The sequence below is a fragment of the Myotis brandtii genome, unplaced genomic scaffold, assembly GCF_000412655.1.
Source record: "Myotis brandtii unplaced genomic scaffold, ASM41265v1 scaffold312, whole genome shotgun sequence".
NCBI lineage: Eukaryota > Metazoa > Chordata > Mammalia > Chiroptera > Vespertilionidae > Myotis > Myotis brandtii.
In genome coordinates this window covers 4,482,456-4,503,017 of record NW_005361955.1, presented here as the reverse complement: position 1 = coordinate 4,503,017, position 20,562 = coordinate 4,482,456, and the positions used below count along the sequence as shown (strand labels likewise).

General features: G+C 50.9%; 1 protein-coding gene across 10 annotated transcripts in view; it reads right to left on the bottom strand.

Annotated features, from left to right (window-relative positions):
* ATP2B2 (ATPase, Ca++ transporting, plasma membrane 2) overlaps positions 1-20,562 on the bottom strand; it is a 296,412-nt gene that overhangs the window by 64,550 nt on the left and 211,300 nt on the right. For 6 of the 10 annotated variants that reach the window (XM_005870061.2, XM_005870062.2, XM_014542750.1 and 3 more), the window contains 3 exons: positions 7,406-7,531; positions 5,695-5,727; positions 4,499-4,558 (listed from right to left, as the gene is read on the bottom strand). In XM_005870061.2, the coding sequence (XP_005870123.1) occupies positions 4,499-4,558; positions 5,695-5,727; positions 7,406-7,531 (219 nt within the window). The remainder of the gene's footprint in view (positions 1-4,498; positions 4,559-5,694; positions 5,728-7,405; positions 7,532-20,562) is intronic. The other 4 variants (XM_005870068.2, XM_005870064.2, XM_005870067.2 and 1 more) reach the window with 2 other exon arrangements.

The window sequence follows — 20,562 nt, the reverse complement described above, 5'->3', positions numbered from 1 at the left end:
AGAGAGAGAGAGAGAGAGAGAGAGAGAGAGAGAGAGAGAGAGAAAGAGAGAGAGAGAGAGAGACTAGAATGGGACATGGGGAAGAGTTTGGTTAATGTGTTCCTTGGTTCCTGGCTCCAGAAGAAATAATACTATTTTCTCCTTTTCCTTCTGAAGGGGTGTGAAACCACGGCATGGACAACCCCATGCCCAGCCTGACCGAGAGTGACCCATGCAAAGGGTGGGCTCTGAGGTACCCCAAGTGTGTCCAGGGGCCTTGGTGGGAGTACCCCAGCTCCCAGGGGAAGCTGCCAACCTCCTTTCTGTTTGGATGTGTGCTCTTCATTCTGAGGTTGACCAGCTCAGACAATGTTAGATAGGAAAGGTCGGGTTGGTGGGCTCCCATGGGTGCCCCACCCCTGGCCTTGCATACCAGGGTCTGATGTTGCCTAGTGCTGGAGAAAGGCTGAGTCTAGAGCTCCCCACCCCTTAATCAGGGCTGCCTGGGAGGCCCTGTCCACAGCCAGAGGTGTAGGCTGTGTTGGCAGGTGGGAGAAACCGGAGGCTCCTATCTGGTGGCTGAGACACCTGCCTTTACCTGTTGGCACTGCGGAGAGGGACACCCTCTCCCCCAGGCCTGCCCACTAAGCTCGCCCAGAACTTTGCATGCAGACCTCACCACCTCTGGAGGAGTCTAAGGAGGTCAGCTACCCCAGGACATTTGCTGCAAAGGTGAGTCCCACAGCTCATGTTCAGGAAGAACCCACCATGTGCCAGGCGCATACATGACCTCCATGATGTCATCTAGTCCTCACCACATCTCTAAAAGGACGCCCTATACTTAGACCCACTTACAGATGAGAAACTGAGGCCTGCCCGAGTCTCAGTGGGTAAATGGAGAGCTGGCTCCAAAGTGTGTGCATGTTTCCACCCAGTTGGGGAGAACACAGCACCTCTCAGCCCTCTGAGCCCAGGGGAGGGGCACTGAGGTGGCACTGGGGGACTGGGCTCCCGAAGCCCCTGTTGGACACCAACTTGCTGTGTGGCGTTCCTCTCCCAGCCTCTGCTTCTACTTCTGTAAAATGGGGGTGCAAGGTTCACCCCTCCCCCCAGAACCTAAAAGGGCCTTAGTAACAATCACTGGCCCATTCAGCCTTTTGCAGTGTGCAAGTATCATCCCCCATCAGTCTCCCTGACACCCTGCAAGGCGGGCTTTTCTCGCTCATTTTACAGATGAGGAAACTGAGACCAGGGAAGGTGTAGAGGTAGTCCTCAAATGGAACATCCTGGGCTATGTTATTAGTTCCATCAACAGTGTCATCACCATCACCACACCCCACTGTAGGGACTTGTGGGGAGGGACAGTGGCCTTCACGGACCTCAACCCCACTCCCCCTCTTTCCACTGCCTCTCACAGCAAAGGCTCAGTGGCCCAGCTGGGATCAAAGAGAAAGGCCCCATTGCTCTATTGTAAAATTCTTTCTACAAAATTAAGAAACAAAATAAGAAAAAGGCCTTTTCAGAGCAAACAGAAATGAACTACACAATTATTTTTATTTTAAAACATAACTTTATGAACTGGGCACCAGAGGACTCCGCTTCAGTAGTTGCTTTTAGATGGCACAAAGGGGCCTTTATTTGTATTGCATATTATCAGGGGCAATAGCCCATGCGTGTGCCCATTAACTAAGCTAGCAATTTCCTCTTTTATTTCCACAGTGACCACGTGGCCAGAAAAATAATCAGCAATGCATATGCTTGAGGAAGGGAGTTGTGTTCTGGGTGTGCTCTGGTGCAGATGGCCTGGTTTCTCAGAAGCAAAGGACTTACTGGGGTTCTCCTCAGCTAAATGGGGGCTTGCCTGGCCCTGAACTGTGGCGGAACAGCCAGCTCTGGCCCCATGTGGGATGGATTGTGTTTCAGGGGAGCTGGGATGTAGGACAGGACCCAAGATAGGAACTGGGTGGAGACTAGGAGGCCCCTCTGCATCGATGCCAGATGCAGCTTTGCCAAATGGGTCTGTTCTCTTGAAGCATCATCGGGGACATGGGTGTGAAAAGCATGGATGTGGAGGATTCATGGAGAGGTGACCTGACTCTCTGGGGAGACAGACCACTAATGAGGAGACCTCTTCCCAGCTTCTCCATTTCTTTCTCTGTGAAATGCAACAATTTCAAAGTGCCCTGTAAATGTCTGGAGTTAAGAGTAATGTATTATTAATCACGATTATAAGAGATGTATTAAACAGTGATTACATTTATAATCATAAAAAATAAAAGAATAATGGCAGTCATAAGCCTCCAAGATGAATGGTGCCCAACCATCTTTCAGTTGGGATGGGGTTTGGGAGAGTAAAGGCAGGGGGAATACTGCCACTGTTTTGTTTTCTATCTCTAATTTGTTTTCTATCCTGATTTGGCTCAGAGGAGGGAGGGAGAAGGGACAGTAATTCTCTCACTCACCACGCCTCAGCCCCGCACCTCTCAACCTCTATGGACTCTCTCATAGCCTGGAGAGCTTGACAGGATGCAGATTTTCATTCTGTAGGTCTGGGGTGGGGCCTAAGATTATGCATTTCTAACAAGCTTCTAGGAGATGTCCAGCCTTCTGTTCCTCTGATCGCATTTTAATGGCTTAGAGCACTGTTTCCCAAAGTATATTATGCAGGCATAACAATCCCACAGATTCAGTCAGAAAATGTCCTCCAGCCAAATCAGACTGGGAACTCCTGCATGGCTCTGTAACTCGCCACTACACACCAGCATACTCAAGGCAGTGAGGAGTCCTGCCACCAGGGAAGACACTAGTTCTATCCAGAGGTTCTTAAACATCTTTGACCACAGGATCTTTTTCTTGAGGGGAAAGATCTCTTAATATCCTTGTGAAGTTTCAAGACACACTCCATCGGGAAATTCTGGATCAAGCAGGGTAACACGCACTTTAGAGCCAGCCAGGCCTGGGTTCAAATCCCAACTATGTTACTTTCTAGGTCTGTGACCTTGGGCTAGGGTCTTGATCTCCTTGAGCCTCAGTTTCCTCATCTTTAAAGTGGGATAATAAACTCTGTATCATAGGGTTGTCATGAGGATTAAATAAGATGGCAAGCATAAAATGCTTGCAGAGTGCCTTGTTGGTGGAGAAATGTCAGTTCCCCATCTTTCCTGCAGTTTTTCTTGGGGGTACTTGGAGTTTCTGCTAGAGTTTGGAAGTGAAGGTGCCCTTTTTTAGGAACCGGCCAGCCCAGATGCAGGCTCATTACCCTGGGGGAGGCAGGATGCCACATCCTGTTTCCTTCCCTCCTAGGCTTTGGGTTTGCCTACGTTTCTCTCTGTCATCCCTCACCACCCCTCCCTGACGAATGACACCTCCCACAACCCAAGCTGTCTTCCATTCTCCTCCTGCTCCTGAAATAGACCCACACCCAAATTAGCCCTTCTTGGCAAGACGCTGCTTGCAGAAGTGTCTTGCCCAGCCCCTGACATCTATGAAGTGCTTCCATTTTTGGTTCTGGGGCAAGATGAGGTGGGACAAGATCTCCATGTTTTCCAGGAGTGGTGAGGAGTAAACGATACAATGGATGAGAAACCCACAGCCCGGTGCCTGGTATGCAGCAATGCTGGGGCACTGGCTTCATGACTGAGCCCTAACAGCTCTCAGCAGTTCAGAAACAGCCTGGGCGACTCTCTTGCTACCTAATTTGGGAACAAGGAACTTGTCTGAGTAATAGAAGCTTCACCGCTCTGAAGATGAGAGGGTAGAGACATAAGAAATCTAAAGGCTTGGAGGCAAGTGCATGGAACTCCTCCCTGCCTGTGTGCGAGGAGATAAGATGCAGACCAGCTACAGTGGCAGCTCCCTCCCCGAGGGGGCCAGTCAGAATGCACAGACCCAGGACAAATGCTCCAGCACAGGCAACAGCAAGAAACACCAGTCCACATCTGAGGGACAGACCAGGCCTGAGCCCAAGCGAACCCCTTGCCCATTCGCTCCATGAAAGAGAAGAGGAAGAAATGTCTACTGGTGGCTCAGCCATGCTATGGGGTGGGGCCAAAGAGCTGAAACTGGGCCTGGGTCCCCCAGCCTCGAGGTAATTTTAGAGTTGAGGACTGGAGCCTTCACTGAGGACCCAGACGCCAGCTTCAGCCCAGGTCCTGACCCCAGGCTTTCTTCCCAAAGCGGGGGCCAGGAACGTACTTAGGAGAGGGCCACACAGTTGGGATATTGCTTCTTGGGGCCAAATCTGAAGCCAAAGTCATGTTCCTCTTCAGGGCTCCACTGGGGGTCAAAGGCCCCACAGGAGCCAGTGCCATTTTGGTGCCGCAAGGGGGCGTGGAGCTGATTCCCGGTGGTGGCTTCTCTCTTAAGCGCCTGCCCCATGTGAGAGGACGACTGTCCCAGAGCTGTCCATGCACATCCAAGATCTGTGCGGTCCAGAATAGGGAGAGGCCAGCCCAAAGTTGGGGGTGGAGGAGAAGACGCCCATCCACCCGAGACCGAGAGCTTGCCACGGGAGACGTACCATTGACTAGGCTGGCATTTGCACTATCTGCAGCATTTGAACCTGCCGCACCATCGGCCGCTGCGGGGGTGGGAGGGATGGAAAATGCAGTGTGTCACAATGGAGAAAAGCAACAATGCAGAACAGCAACAACAATAAAGACATGAACCAACTTGTGGCAAGTAACATGACTATAGTTTTCAAAGAAAATCTCCGTTGGAGATCAAGAAACTCAAATTCAGGGGTGGGGTGAAATGTTCTCATAGAGATGCCACAGAAGTCAGGGGGGAAAAACTCAGGCATGGAGGGTCATTGAAATAAAACATGGAATATGATCAATGTGGTTAGGCGGGATGGCACTGTTTTGTGGTGAGGTCTAGACGAATGCACCCAGTTGGCCCAACCAATCAGGTAGGGATCCCCGTTAGAGAGAGTTCTATGAGGAGAGGGGTTCTGGCTTCCCATCAGAGGGGCCAATGGCACTGAGTCAATTCAAGACATTCAACAACTGGTGCACTGTGGCCCTGGCCATTCCGAATGGGTATTGCTATGATCACCATCCCTTTTTCTAGCAAAACATCTGTTGAGGGCTGTGACTTAGCAGGATTCACGTCCTTAGCTCAGGTCACCACCCATGGCCACCTCTTCCTTCCTAATCAGCAGTCCCCATCATTTAAAAGGTGAAATCAAACATGTCACATTCTGTTTGAAGGTCCTAGCGAGTTTCCCTTAATTTAGAAATTAAAAGATGATACAAGATGGTCAAATTCACTCATGTTGTTTTTTTCTTGGGGTGGGGGAACAGGTTCTGTGGGAAGGAGAGGGAAGAGACTGCTGGGTGAAGTGAACACACTGTGGGTTAGGGGAAGCCAGCCAGGCTCTGTGGGGATATGCAGGGGAGCAGGATTGTGGGAGGTCCCATGGTGACGGGTCCCTGAATGTATGTGTGTGGGGCTGAGGCCCAGGTGGAGACATTGGCGATGCCATTGGCATTGGCCCACAGGATGATGCACTGGAGGACCAAGTAGGTAGAATGAGGTGCTGGCTTGTCCTGTGGGACTGCCATCACCTGGGGGCACAGCTGAGGGTCTGGCAGTGCCCCTGCAGTCAGGGAGCCTCCTCCAGCTGTGTGCTGGTGTCTAGGGCCCAGGCTCAGTGGTCAAAGGCTGCTGCTATTTCTAAAAGCCCCATCTACCCTGAAGGGTGTCTTACTGTACCTGGTAGCTGAAGGCCATCCCCCTTCTTCACACCTGTGTGATGATTTTTGAGACATATTAATGAAGGAGAAGCACACAGCCTCATCTGTGTACACACACACACACACACACACATATCCTGGCGTGACCAAGGTCATCTGGACATGGGGATACACACACACACACACACACACACACACACCCTGGCATGACCAAGGTCATCTGGACATGGGGCCTCACAGTTATCAGGCTTTAAGCAATGTCCCTGATGGAGATGATGGGATGGCAGTGCTGAGGGCCCCAGCCCTAGCTGTGCTGCTCACGAGGATGTAAGGGGCAAGTCTGTCCCCATCTTCCTCTGCCATGTTGCCTCCACTTCCCACCTCTTCCCTCTACACTGATGCCATCATTTCGTTGGAGTGTAAGTAAATGTTGAGTGAGAGACTCTGTCCTGTGCTTTGGGGCAGGGAGGCCTGTCTTCCTACTGGCATTTTAAAAAACACAGGTGTGGCCTGTAGGAGCTTCTGCCCCTAACCCAGGCCCCAGTGAGGCCAAGGAAATAGTCAAAGGTTGCTGCATCCTGTCCAACTGCCCACATCTACCCAACTGCCTGTAACCTGGGGCCACAGCAGGCCAGCTTCTATGTCATTGCATGGACACTGTTCTGACATGCTCTGGGCCTCTTGGCCAGGACTTTGTTCTCAGTTTCAACTTGAGCTCTCCTTTTGCTCTCCGGATATGGATTTCACAGATCACACCCTAGTTCCATTATCCCTATTGGTGAGGAAGCCATAATCTTAAGGGAACCCTACTAGGAAATGGGTTTCACCCTTGGGGACAAGTAACTTTTGATTGTCACCCAGGCTCTGTGCCTGGTTGACCTTTGAGAACTGGAGGTAGCAGGGCTGCCCCTAAAACCCAAGGACAGGTCACCTGCTATCATCTCCTTCTCTTGGACTTCAGAAAGTCTGGGTGTTGGGGACCCTCCTCTGGAGCTTGGGGAAGGAGACAAGACAAAAGACTAAAGATGTGAGAGGGAGCTGTTCTGACCAAGTGTGAATGTTGGGTGAGGAGCTGGCCATGCCAGGGCTAGAGGCCTGGGCTCTTATGTCTTCTAAGCATTCCTCTTCTCCTCTGAGAGGCACCTGTAGCCCAGGCTGCTAGCCTGGTGCTCTGAGGAGGGCCCAGGGAAGAAGGACTTGTTTTCAGGGGGACGAGGAGCCAGAACCCAGGTGAGGTGGCAGTGACAGGGGCATCTGAGAGGGGCTCATAGTAGTTGACTTGGAACCACCTTCCCTAGAAGCTTCTCTGCCCATATCTGGGGAGAATCTATGATGAATGGGTTTGCCACTCTGCTCAGTGGAGTTGAGAAGAGTGGAGAAATATTCCCATGTAGAGATTTCTACTTGATGAGCGGGGTGCAGATGGGACCAAGTTACACCTCAGGCTGGAGACTCAACAAATGCTCAGCATCCTTGGCCTGGCCCAGTGGTGGAGAAGGAGGGGCTTCTATGACATGACTGGACAAGACAGAGACTGGGACAAGACCCTGGAGATGGAACAGACAGAGCCCTCCTGGCATGAGCAGGGCCTTGAGGATGCAGGATGTGGCTGTTGGCACAGGGCATGGACATAAAAGGCACTCAATAACTATTTTGTGGAGTGAATGATTCAACAACAAAAAAGTGGCCTTAAGAGCTCCTCTCCTGGTCCACAAGGGGGTTGGGCTTACCTTTCTTGTCTTTCTTCTCTTCCTCCTCACCACCGGCTCCCAGCAAGGTAAAGATAATGCCAGTCTGAGAGTTCACACCCACAGCGGTCACCACCATCCGTCCAGAGCCCTCCATCACATGGGTCCCTGGAGAAGGAAATGGAAGCCAAGTTACCATTGCATGAACCAAGTCCCCTCCCCAAAAGAGTGGAAGGAATTCTATCCAGAATCTGCTGGCAATTTGCCTGCTGAGGTCCAAGGGTACTGCCCATAGTCAAGGTTCAAACTATGAACCTTTTAGGATGATTTCACTTTGGGACAGCACTGTGATGGGCTTGGGGCTCAGATACTGCTATACCTCAGTTCTTAGGCCTCCAGACAGCTCAGGCCTACCACCTGCCATGCTCTCTTGGAGATTCCCTCCTGCCTCTATCTCTCTTTTGCTTCTCCTCCCTCAACCTTACAGGCCAAGCAGGGACCACTCTCTCTTTTTCTTATTGATTTATCTAGAATGAGACCTCATTTTGCTTAATTCTATAACCAGCAAAGAAATGCCAACTAAGACCTTTACAGGACTGCTTAAAGTGGACACCACCCCCTCTTTAAAGATCTGGTAAAAGAATTCAGGGCTCTGTAAAATTGGGTGAAAATAATGACATCTTTAGTTTTACAAACATCTAGCTGAAATGTAGCATTTCCTCGCATTATGCATGTAGGCAACAAACCCCAACACCATCATACATGTTACAAGAATCGCAGGTTTTTTTCGTATCGCTTGGCAGCTGTTGCAGATATCATGATACTCACCCTTATTTTACAAATAAGGCAGTTATTAAGCTGACTGCTGATCTTGTTATGCAGTGTGCTAATGAAGAAACCCATGCATCACTATACCACGCATTTTATTACTTTAACTACTTCAATCTCACTGTCTTCCTTTGTCACCCAAAATATTTTGCTTTATGCATTTCAAAGTATAATTCCAAGTGGGGGTGGCACATGATGTCACCAGACTTCCCCAGGAGTCCGTGGTGCAAGAAAAGTTAAGAACCTCTTTCCTGGAATTTTAGATTTTTTAAACTGGGTTTCAAAGGGCCCTGGAATTTTTTCAGAGGGCAGCAAGAACAGCTGTTGGGGAGGGGTGAGAGGCCTTTGGTCAGAGTGTCTCCATTTTCATTTATCTTTGGGGTTTCTGTGTCAGCTTTTGTTTGACTGGAGTGTCTTGTTGCTAGTGTAAGGCAGGCCCCTCCACTGTACAGGTCAGGGAATAACTTGTCCAAGACCACTTAGGAAGTCTCCTGCAGAATGAGGATGAAATGCAAAGGTAAACCCCCTGCAAGAGTGGTATATCTATATAATAAAATATTATCCAGTCTTAAAAGGGAAGGGAGTTCTGACACATGCTACCACATGGATCAGCCTAGAGGACACAATTCTAAATGAAATACGCCAGTCACAGAAAGACAAATACTGTTTGATTCCATTTACATGAGGCCCCTGGGGTAGTCAGATTCAGAGACAGAAAGCGTAGGATGCTGGTTGCTGGGGGCATGGGGAGATAGTGTTTAATGTGGACAGTTTCAGTTTTACAAGATGAAAAAGTTTTGGAGATGGATGGTGGTGAGGGCTGCACAACAATATGAACGCACTAGGATGTAATGGAACTATACACATAAAAATTGTTAAAATGGTCAATTTTATGTTATGTGTATTTTTACCACGATAAAAAAATTGGAAAAGTATGGGGGAAAAAGGGAAACCACTGAAGCTGTGGCCTCGCTGAGGAAACAAGGTGACCCTAGCGAAGGCACTGGGACCCGGTACAGGAAATGAACAGCAGCTACAACAGCCCAGGCCTGACATCCAGAGGCTGCTGGCCCTTTATCCTCAGTGGCGTTGGAAACACATAGCTACTGGGTCCTGCAGCTTTCTCAGAACAGATGGGCCACTCACAAATAGAGAGTTGGCACCTGCAACTGACTGGGTTGGAGTGATGTCACCTGCAGAGGCTCAGGACACACCTGGGGAGGCCCCCTCAGTCCTGCCAATGGCCACTCTCTTTGGTAAAGAATAGTCAGGTGCCCATTTTTTTCCTGATTTTAATTTTTACCACTCTGGGTAGAACGCTCTCTACAATGCAGCACATACTTCTTTCTTCAATAGAGAAGTCGGATGCAGTCCTGGCCAGGAGCAGTCTTGGGCCGTCCTCAGGCTGCACAGTAAGAACTATGTTGAGTTTGCAAGACAGCGTTTGAGGGGCCTGATGGCCATGGAGGCTGACCCCCAACACTAAACAGCCCTGATGATTTGCTTCTTGAATCCAGTTCTGCTTTTTAGAGTTTTTCCTTCTTTCCTCTCAAGATTGATTGCCTCTTCTCCCCATTATCAGGGTAACTTGTCTCTAACAGCCTTCTCCTTGTTTTCCAATTTGCTTCAGATTTGAAGTCTAAGTCAACAAACTGATTAGAATTGTATATAAAATAAGTGTCAAGAAGTTCTGAGTCAGGACTGGAAGTACTTCCCTTAAAGCAAGGAAATTTATTTCTACTTTCCAAGATGTTTCACCCACTCCTTCCCTTTCCTCCCAGGATCTGAACAATAGTGAGATTGTGCGTGTATCTGTGTGCATGTGCGTATGTGTGTGCATGTGTGTGGTGTTCTAGCCTTGGCTTCCAGTATCTCAGGATCTTAAAGTGCAGACAAACACACTCCAGGAAGTTCCTTTAAGGCAGGGAAAAGTCAGTTTGTCCATCCATGAGTTGGTAAACTAAGTCATGAGGTTCCCAGGGGGGCATGAAACCTGGCAATCTGTAACAGAACCCAGATCCTCAGATGTGAGCTCTTCTGCTGGCTCCTTGCCCATTCCCAGGACAGAAGGATAGTGCTTTTTTGGGCAGGGAACAGTGAGGACCACAGAATGAGCTTGGACACTGATTCTAGGCCAACCAAACCAGGCCTGGTGTCTTTCTCTCACAGGCAGACCCTGCAACCTAACTAGCCCCTAAGAAGCACAAACAGGGAGAACCAGGGCCCAGTCACGGGTCCCTGGATAATACGACGACTTGCTGCTAAAATGCTTTGTGGTGCACCAGCTCAGCTTGTGTGTGGGCTGTCAGGAGGGGTTGTTAAATGCCAGCAGTGTTAGACAGATGAGGAAACTGAGGCCCAGAGAGGTCATGTGGGGGTGGGGTCATTGTGGATCTTTAGAGGTGAGGGAGGAACACACTTCATGCATTCAGAGTGCAGACAGCACTGCCGGTACCGGCACTACCTTCTGGAGGACACCTGCTCTGTGTAGGCAATGTGCTAAGCCCCTCACAGCAGTCATTTCTGAGTCCTCACACTGACCCTCAGTTTATGGAGGAGGAAGCTGGCTTGCCCAGGGTCACAGCTGGTGAGGGGCAGAGCCAGGCTTTGACCTTTCCTGTCTGAAGTGGATAGAGACTATCTTCTTTGTCATCTGTCTCTCCCGGAAACAAGGTCTTTGCACCCTGGTCTTAAACACATTTGTGAAAGTCTGTTCTGCCTGGGTGGCAATGGAAATATTGCTCCCCACCTCCCCAGCTCTAGGTGGGATGGAAAAAGACACAGGGGGCCAATTTCCACCCAAGATAATCAGACCCCAAAATCACCTTCTAATCTAATCACTCCCATCACTGCAGGGAGCTGGCGGCTTTGCACTGGGAGGCAGGGAGGAGGGAGGAAGGAGGAGGAAGCCAGGGAGGTGACCTCTGGCCATAACTCAGGGGACAACATGAAGGCACAGCCCCCTGCCCAGCCTCAGATGAGCCCCAGGTGGTCCTCCAGGCTCCAGCAGTAGATGGGACATCAACCTCTCCTTCTGGCCCTCCCTCGTTCTGTGCTCCAGCTTCAGCTCTGACCACTGTCCCCCAGCTCAGACACCCTGCAAAATGCCCTAAAGTCCAAATTCGGTCAGTACCCCCTCTGTCAGACCCCGGCCTTCTTCTGGCCCTTGACCACTGATTCCTGCCCCGTGGCCTCTGCCTTGGGAGTGTGCATAGCTCACTGGGCCTTGTGTCCAGTCCCCCACCCGCTTTGCTCACACAGTTACTGAATGCCCTTCCCCTACTTCTCATCCAAAACTTCCTTCCCTTGGTTCCTTCTCTTCTACCAGGATCTCTCTCCTACAAGGACATCAGGGCTTGGCTGCCCCTTCTGCCAGAGGAAGAATTGAGTGTACCAGGTCACTCCCCCTACACTGTCCCACCCCAGCTCCAGGATCCTCTACAGAGGGCAATGCTTAACCCCAAAGCCTGTGGCTGTAATGGCAGAACCACAGGCATTCAAATAAAAGGTTGGATGACTAAATCTCTCAAAGGAAAACTACAGGGTCTTTGGGTAGGGGCCAAGGTGAGAACCCTTTGGGTGTGGGGGCCCCGCAGGGCCTTGCACCAAGACTTCACTGTCCGTGGTCTCTTGGGCACTATCCTGTAGCTCCCACCTCATCGAAGCTCCCATGGAGCCCTTCGGGATATATAAGCATGGTGGGGGTGGGTGAAGTGAGCCCTGGGCTAAGGAGTAGGGGACCTGGGAACCAGACTGGTGTTTGCTTCTGATTTGCTGTGTGGCCTGAGGCCAGCCCTCTCCTCTCTTTGTTCTCTGAAAAATGGGGCGGCCTGGCTTAGGTCTCACCTCTCAGTGATGAAGTCTGGGTCCCCTGGTCCCCGGAGACTAGGGCCATCCCTGGCCGGGGTAGGGCAGCCTCCATTAAAAGGCTACATCTTGGAAAGTTTGTATCTCAGTTAAGATGGGGCCATCAGAGGCTTGTGTGGATAGATGACCAAACGTGAAGCCTCCTGCCAGGCCGCACGTTTCATTTGATGGACAGATATGGTGGAGTGCCAACTCTGTGCTAGGCTCTGGGGCTGGAAGGGAGGGTCTCTTGTGATCCCTGCCCTCCAGGAGCTCACAGTCCAGCTGGGTTTGAGGGGAGCAGACAGACACACAGATCAATAACAGCACAAGATAGCAGAGATCCAAGGGCCCGGTGTCCTGGCAGGGGGCACAGCCCAGGCAAAGGTGGGAGGTAGGACAGGCGACAGCAGTGGATCAGCTGGGCTCATGAAGGGAGGAGTGGGAGAGAAGCAGGACCCTGGAGCAGCCTGTGTGAGGGCTGCAGAGTTGGGATTTGCCTGGTGTTCAGCAGGGAGCCACTGGGTGAGGGAAGAAGGGAACTAATCTTTACTGAGCGGGTTCACTGTGTGTCAATTACTATCTGAGCTGCTTTCTCCTCCTGGCTCTCACAGTCCCTCTGAGTAATCATCATCTCCCTCCCATTTCACAGACAGGGAAGCTGCCCCAAGAGGTCATCTCCACATTCAGCTGAGAGGGTTGTTGCTAGTGTAAAGGGTGGAGTGAGGGTGGGGCTCTAGTCTCTGTTTTCCCACCTTGCCGGGAAGGCTTATGGCAGAGTTGGAAGGCAGGAAGCTAGAGGAAGGCAGGAGAGCGGTGGGGGAGCTGGGTCAGCCATCCAGCTCCTGTCTGTCTGTGAGAGAGAAAGGAGCTCAGGGCCAGGGAACACGGTGGCTTCTGCCAACTGGACAGCCTGTCCTATCCCACCGGGACCTTACCTTTAACCTGGTAGCAGAGGGCAGGCCACAACCTTCCCGACTGCAGGCTCGAAGCTCATCTCTACCTGAGGCTTGCTATGAGCAGTAGGAAATGGCCCCCACCTGACCTGGTCCAGGTGTTAGCTGTCTTGGGGCCAAAGCCTCATGCAGTGGCAAATGGGGTACACTGAGCCCTTGTTTGCAGAGCTGGAGAGGCCTAGTTTTACAAAATGCAGCTTTTGAGCCCAGAAAAGGCAAATGTCTGATTGTGGTTGCACAGCACCTGAGGCATAGGTTAGGGCTTGAACCCAGTGCTCTTCGCTCTCCCAGTTTTGACTTCCCAGGCCTCTCTCTGGACAGGAAGAGGGGTGAGGTCATACCTTCCAAAAGGTCTCTTTCGGGGGTAGAGATGTGAAAAAAGAAGGGAAGCCATTTCTGGGGATTATCATCTGCCTCTAGGCACAAACACCAAGCAAAGCTATAAGATTCCCAGTCCCGTTGCTAATAGTAATAATGCACACTTACAGAGCACTAGACAGTCGGCAAAGTGCTTTAGTGCCCGTGAGCCTGCCTCCCTCACAACAGCTCGGTGAGGTAGGTTCTGGTGCAAGCACAACCCCAAGCCCCTCCACCCACCTGTGGCCTCTCTGCCCAGGGTCACACAGCTGTGAGTGATGGAGCCGGGACTTGAACCCGTGCTCTATCCACTACACCCCACTGCCTCTCATGGAGAAGAGGCAGGGTAGTGTAATGGAGAGAGCACGGACCGAGCAGCAGACTGGGCCTTCCAGCATCATGATATCGTCCTAGGCTCCCGGAGGCAGCAGCAGTGGTGGCAGGTGTGGCTCTCCATGCTTGGCCTACCACTCGATGGGCAGGGTGGGCAGCAGGCCCAAGAGGGTTTGCTGATGTCCTGTGCAACCTCGTGCTGTTAACACTCTGGCTCCAGTGGTGATGGAGGAGGCTGGGGGGTCCTGTAGGGGGCAGAGCTAATGGGCCTGCTGGAGCCAGACCCTGCTGCTCTTGAGGACAAGCCCTCACCCTGGCCCCCTGGCCCTTCCATGGCCACACTGATGGCACCTAGTTGTTGGCTTCCCGATGGAATTTACCATAAGACATTTCAAACAGGCCATGCTGCTGGGTAATAGAAGTCACGGGGCCCTTGGAGGAAAGCTCACTCATGGGGGCTGCAGGAGTACTGGGCTGGGGGGCTAGAGGGTTGGGGTCTCTCTCTGGCCCTCCCCTCTGTGGAGCCTTACACTACTGCTCTGGGCCTCAGTTTCCCCAGCTGCAAATCAAGACAAGACTAGGTTCTCTAGGGATCTGTAAATCCCCTGAAAAGTTGCAAAGTCACAAGTCTAGGTATTTATTTCTCATAAGAGGGATCACTGTTTCCATGGGACTATCACCAGAGTTCATGACCCAGGAGGGTTCAAAACCACTGGCCTTCCGTGAAAGGTGCTCCGTGTTAAAGGAGGCTGAAGGGGCAGGACACCTAAATGCCACACAGCCCTGCACTGGGTCCCAGTTGGAGAATGCTGTGAGGACAGTAGGCAAACATGAATATGGACAGTATCTTAGGTTGCAGTACTGCATCAATGTCGACTTTCCTGAATTGACAGCTGTGCTGTGGTTACACACGAGAATATCTTTTCTTAGGGCAGAGACTGAAATGTGAAGGGGCCCAGGGCAATCACGTGCGTGATGAGGAAGAGGGAGGCTCCTGAGAGAGCAGACAGGGCAGAACGGTAATCACAGTGGAATCAGAGGGAAGGGCACGTACGCATTCTTTGTGCTGTTCTTGCAAGTTTTCTGAAAGTTTGATATTATCTTAAAATACAAAATTAAAACAAAAGAAATGGGCCCAGGTCAGAGTTTGTGCTCTAGGGCCCACCCATCTGTTGCTTGACCCACACAAGCTTGAAAAGAATAGGGATTTCTTGCCAACATTTAAACATTGGGAGGCTCCACTTGCACAGGGAACTCAGCAGCCGCACTGAGGGGCACTTCTGTAGGCAGCAGTTGGAAGCAGCTGTGCTCTGGTTTGGTGCCCCCACCCCCTGCTTGGACCAGGGACCAGTGAGCCTGTGATTCCTGACTGTTTCTACTCTGCCTGGTCTGAAGAACCGGACATGGGCTGGGGCCTGCCTGGTCGTCCTGGGGAAGGAGCTCCAGGCCTTCATGATTTCCTTTGTGCCTGGAGCACTGGGGACATCAGAGTAGATGCTGCTGGGTAATAGATGAGGAGACTGGGGTCCTGGGGGGCAGAGGTCAAAGCCAAAGCTTGATGGAGGGCTAGAACCTGAGTGTTCTGTCTCCAAACGCTGCTCTTATTCCTCACATAGCACCTCACACAGCACCATTTACAAGGGACAGTCACATTCGTCTGTGCATGTGGGTTCCACAACAACCCTGTTGGGTAGGCGAGGGGGGTGGTGCCCACCTGCTTCCCCATTGTACGGACACAAACATGGAGGCTCCAAGAGATGAAGTGACCTGTCCAGGATCACAAGCCAGACATGGCTGGGCCAACTGACTCAGAACCGGAGTGTCCTTTGCCTTCCTCTAGGCCAGTGGTTCTCAACCTTCTGGCCCTTTAAATACAGTTCCTCATGTTGTGACCCAACCATAAAATTATTTTCGTTGCTACTTCATAACTGTAATGTTGCTACTGTTATAACCGTAATGTAAATATCTGATATGCAGGATGGTCTTAGGCGACCCCTGTGAAAGGGTCGTTCAACCGCCAAAGGGGTCGCGACCCACAGGTTGAGAACCGCTACTCTAGGGTGTCACAGCGGACTTGAGTGTAGTCTTCTGCTTCTCAGGGAAGGTCATCTGGAGTTCAGGCCCAGCTCCCTTTGTGAGCCAATGATCACAGGAAGGAAGCAGCTGTGTTCTTAGCACAACACAGTCTGGGTCACTGTCCTTAGGAAATAGCATCAAAACTATGTGAATAGGTCATTCACAACAACACGGATGGACCTAGAGGGTATCATGCTGAGCGAAATGAGTCAGACAGAGAAAGCCCAATACCATAGGATTTTACTTACATGTGGAATCTGAAGAACAAAACAAACAAACAAAATAGAAAGAGACTCACAGATACAGAGAACAGACTGATGGCTGCCAGAGGGGAGGGACTGGGTGAAAAAGGTGAAGGGATTAAGAAGTACAAATTTGTAGTTACAGAATAGTCATGGGGATGTAGCATAGGAAATATAGGCAATATGGGTATTTGAATTATCAGGGGGATGACTTTGTAAAGTATATAATTGACTAACCACTATACCATACACCTGAAACTAGTATATAATAACATTGAATGTCAACTATAATCCTATATAATAAAGAGCTAATATACTAATTACACCAAACAGCAGAACGACCATCCAGATGACCTTCCAGATGAAGCTGGGCTGCACGGGCCAAGGCAGCCAGGGTCTGCGAGGGCCGCCGAGCCCTTGCATGAATTTCGTGCATCAGGCCTCTAGTTGAAAAGTAAAAATTAAAAAAAAATTATGAGAATAAAATGAAAACAAATGATGTGAATAGGGGGGTCTGTGAAGGAGAGTCATCCTTGAGCTGAGAGGTTTGCTGCATTTTAAACATTTTAGTTGAGCACAAGCTCAGCCAGTGTGGCCCTCCCACCCCCAGAGGATCAGAGCTCACCCTGTTCATTCCCAGGCCCCAAAATGGGAGACCCTAGAAGAGCACTTCACAGGGCAGCAGAAAATGCAGAGAAGAAATGCTCAGCAGTAAGTAAGTATTCAAGGCCAAAAATTTATCACATGCATGAGAGAATTCAGTGGTTCTCAACCTTCTGGCTCTTTAAATACAGTTCCTCATGTTGTGACCCAACCATAAAATTATTTTCGTTGCTACTTCATCACTGTCATGTTGCTACTGTTATGAATCGTAATGTAAATATCTGATATGCAGGATGGTCTTAGGCGACCCCTGTGAAAGGGTCGTTCGACCGCCAAAGGGGTCGCGACGCACAGGTTGAGAACCACTGCTCTAGGCTGACACAGTGTGCCAGATACCACAAGGGGGCTTCTGCACTACCACAAGGACCCCGCAGGCACCCCTATCCTGGTCCCTCTGTGTTCCCTGAGGGTCATCTGACCAGAAGGCCCAGCAAGGCCTCCCAGCACAGGGACAGGGTCTGAAGTGTCTAGTCATGCGTAAAAATGAGCATCCAAATGGCAGCTATCCAGAATTCACAGCACTGGGGACAGAGCTATCAAGGAACCCCCCTGGAGGAAGCAGGCTCCTGCAGGCAGAAAGGTGGGAGGAGGTGGATGGTGGAGAGAAGGTGGACAGTCCAGAGAGAGGGCAAGGGCAGACAGTTGAGATGAATGAGAGAGAGGAAAGTGGATGCTTTGACACAATCTTATGAGCTGGGGTTATGCTCCCATTTTACAAGTGAGAAAATGGAGGTTCAGAAAGGCTAAGAAGCTTGTCCAGGGTCTCCCAGACAATAAGGGGCGGAGTCGGGATCGGAATCCAAGACTATTTTGTCCCCAAGTCCAGGTTCCATCCTAGGAACGGGAAAGGGAACCAACCCAGCATGAGCATCCCCCTACCAGTGCTATGCTAGGTAGGGCTTCACCTATATCATACACCAGGACACCCCTATTGTCCTCACAGGTAAACTGAGGCTCAGAGAAGTGAAGCAACTTGCCTGAGGCCACACCGAGAGTTCATTCCAGAGCCCGGATCTGGCTCAGCCTGGCCCAACTCTGCTCTTTCTACAATGCAGCCTCTCTCCTCACTCTGGCAGGCAGTGCCTGAGCCCTGAGGTGTGCAGGGCCCAGGGGTGGAGCTGGGCATGACCTCCTGATAACCTCAGGCTTGGGCTCCCGCCTGCTTGGATCTGTTCGGGTGAGAGGACCGAAATAGAAGTGTACCACCTGTGTGTCTGTCCTGGTGTCTTCTATCTGTGTACGGCCAAAGATGGAAGAAGCCCATAAAAGTGAGACCCATTAGATCTGTCTGGGTGGTAGGAGTGTGGGTGGGTTTTGCTCTTTATTTCATTTGAGACAGTTTGTGCAGAAAAAAACTCAATCAACATTACAAGGCTGTGCACAGAGTGGATGTCACAGGCTGACATGAGGACCCCAGGTGGTATGGGAGCGACTGCCAGAGGTGGTGCTCAGAGCAGGCGTTGTGAAGGAGGTAAGCCCAAGCAGATGGGCAGAAGTTAAATGAGCAATGTGAAAGGGAGAAGGAGGGCCATTAGGAGGAGGGAACAGCTTCCGCAGAGGCAGGGCACAGGAATGGAGCCAGGTGGGTTTGTAGCAGAGGTACAGGGTGACAGGGTGTGGTGAATCCGTGACTTTCACGGCTAGGAGGGGCACTGAATGCAGTGTCCCTTCAGTGCTGGGGCCTTCTCTATACCACTCCCACCCACAGCCTGTCCAGGCCACTGCTCCCAAGAATGCTCGCCTCTCTGGTACCAGAGGTTGGAACCAGAACCACAGGGCCATGTGGCCCTAAGTTCCAATCAGTGACAGGGAACTCATTACCTTACAGGCAGCCTCTTTTGTCCTAGAATGGTTCTTCTGCAACAGAATTCTCTTCCCAGTTAGATTACTTTCTGTTGGGCCAATGATGCCACTTTCTCACTGTCTTTTCCCATGAGCCAGGGCCAAGCCACTTGCTTCTCCTTCCCCCATGCAATTGTGTTTTTGAATGTGAGCACTGCTGCTTGCAGTCAAGCTCCATTTCCTTCCGTCTAATTCGCCTTGCACTCTGGTGATCTCTGTGGGTCCTGACTCTTGCTTTCTTTTTGCCATGCTCCCTGGGCTGGTGGTCTCTGTGAACTTGACGGCACTTTCCATATTGTGACAGGACAGAGCTCCAGGGAAGGCCACTAGAAACCAGATAACCGCAATCCAAGAATCAGCACAAACTGGCCAAAATCTCCTGGCCTCTGGCACAGCCTTCTCCATCTTGTCCACAAGGACATCATGGGAGACCGTGGCTGCTGTCTCCTGACATCCAAAGGCTCAGAGCCAAGTTCATAGCTAGGCTTTCAGCCAGTTGTACAGGTTGAGACTAAAGCAGTTGGTTCAACTTGAGCCTCTCATCTCCCAGTGTTCAGAGACCACCCATTCCCGAGCTGAGGACCAGTGCTGACCCCACTGTGATCCCACCAGTTTGAGCTTCACAGGGCTCTCCCAGATTCTTGTTAAGACCTGGAATGCTTTTGTCTGTCCCTAGTCCCCTGTTCTTCCCCACTGAAGGCAGAGATCACTGCCAAGTCTCCAAGGGCCTACGGATCTAAGCTCTCTGGATTGTCTCTGGGACATCCAGTTCCCTCGGAGACAACCTACTACCCCTCCCCAATTATGAGGCTTCTCATGGACTAGAGGTACAGACACAACCCATCCACTCAGGCCCAGAACCTCCCCTCAATTTCCACTGACCCAGATGACCCACTTGACACACCTGGCCACGGCTCCCAAGAATGCTCGCCTCTCTGCTAACCAGAGGTTGGAACTAGGACCATAGGGCCATGTGGCCCTAAGTTCCAAGATAGCATTTGAGGATTTCCATCTCTCAGCCAGACCCCAGGGCCTTTGCACTTGCTATCCCTCTGCCTATAATGCTCTTTCTTGTCACAGTTCCGGTTTTAGCTCCAATGCAATCTCCTCAGATACGCCTTCCCTGACCAGCTAAGATTCCTGTCCTTTCCTCTGGGTCTCTATTTCATTACCATGGCAGAATTATCACTATCACTGATTTATCACTATCTGAAATTATGTTATATATGTGCTTGCTTGCTTCATTGTCTGTCTCTTGGAGTCTAAGCTACAGGAGGGCAGGGACCTTGTATTTAGAGGATGACATACACTCCTTCAAACCTCTGTGCCTTTCAAATGTTTGCCTCTGCTAGGAGGGCCCTTTATCCAAAACTCTATTTGGTGGGCTGCTACCCATGCTTTAAAGCCCAGCTCAACTCCACCTCCCCCTCTGTTCCCTTCTTGGCTTTTGTACACCTTCCTCACTTCTCCAGTGTGGAATTAGTTGTTTGCTGGTCTGCTTATCCCAGCCTATCTGGGCTGGAGGCTCCTGAAGCCAGAGGTGGGTCTCACTGCTTAGTCCAGGGTCAGGCCCAAAGTAGCTGATCAGAGGCTACTTGATGAGCACTGCTGGACATTAAGGCCTTTTGGGTGTTCCTGTTGGAGGGAGGGTGGTCACCTGGCTGGTGCCTTACCTCTGCATGGTCTCCTTGCTTCCTGTCTTGCCCCCTGCAGCAGCCAGAGTGAGATTTTAAAAAAGTAAATGTGTTCAGTTCACTGTTTAAAACCATTCCAGAGAATCCTCATCACACAAAACATTTCCAAACTCCTGACGATGCCCATGATGCCTGACATATGGCCCCTGCACATCTCCATCTTGTTCACAGTCCTCCAGCACAATCCTGCCACTGGGCCTTTGCACGTGCTGTTCCCTCTGCCTACTATACTTTCCCTGGATAGTCACAAGGCCAGCTCCTGCTCATCATTCACACCTCAGCTCACACATGGCTCCCCCTGACCTCTCCAGCCACCTGCCTCCCCTTGTCCTGCTTTATTTTTGCCACACACCTACCACCAT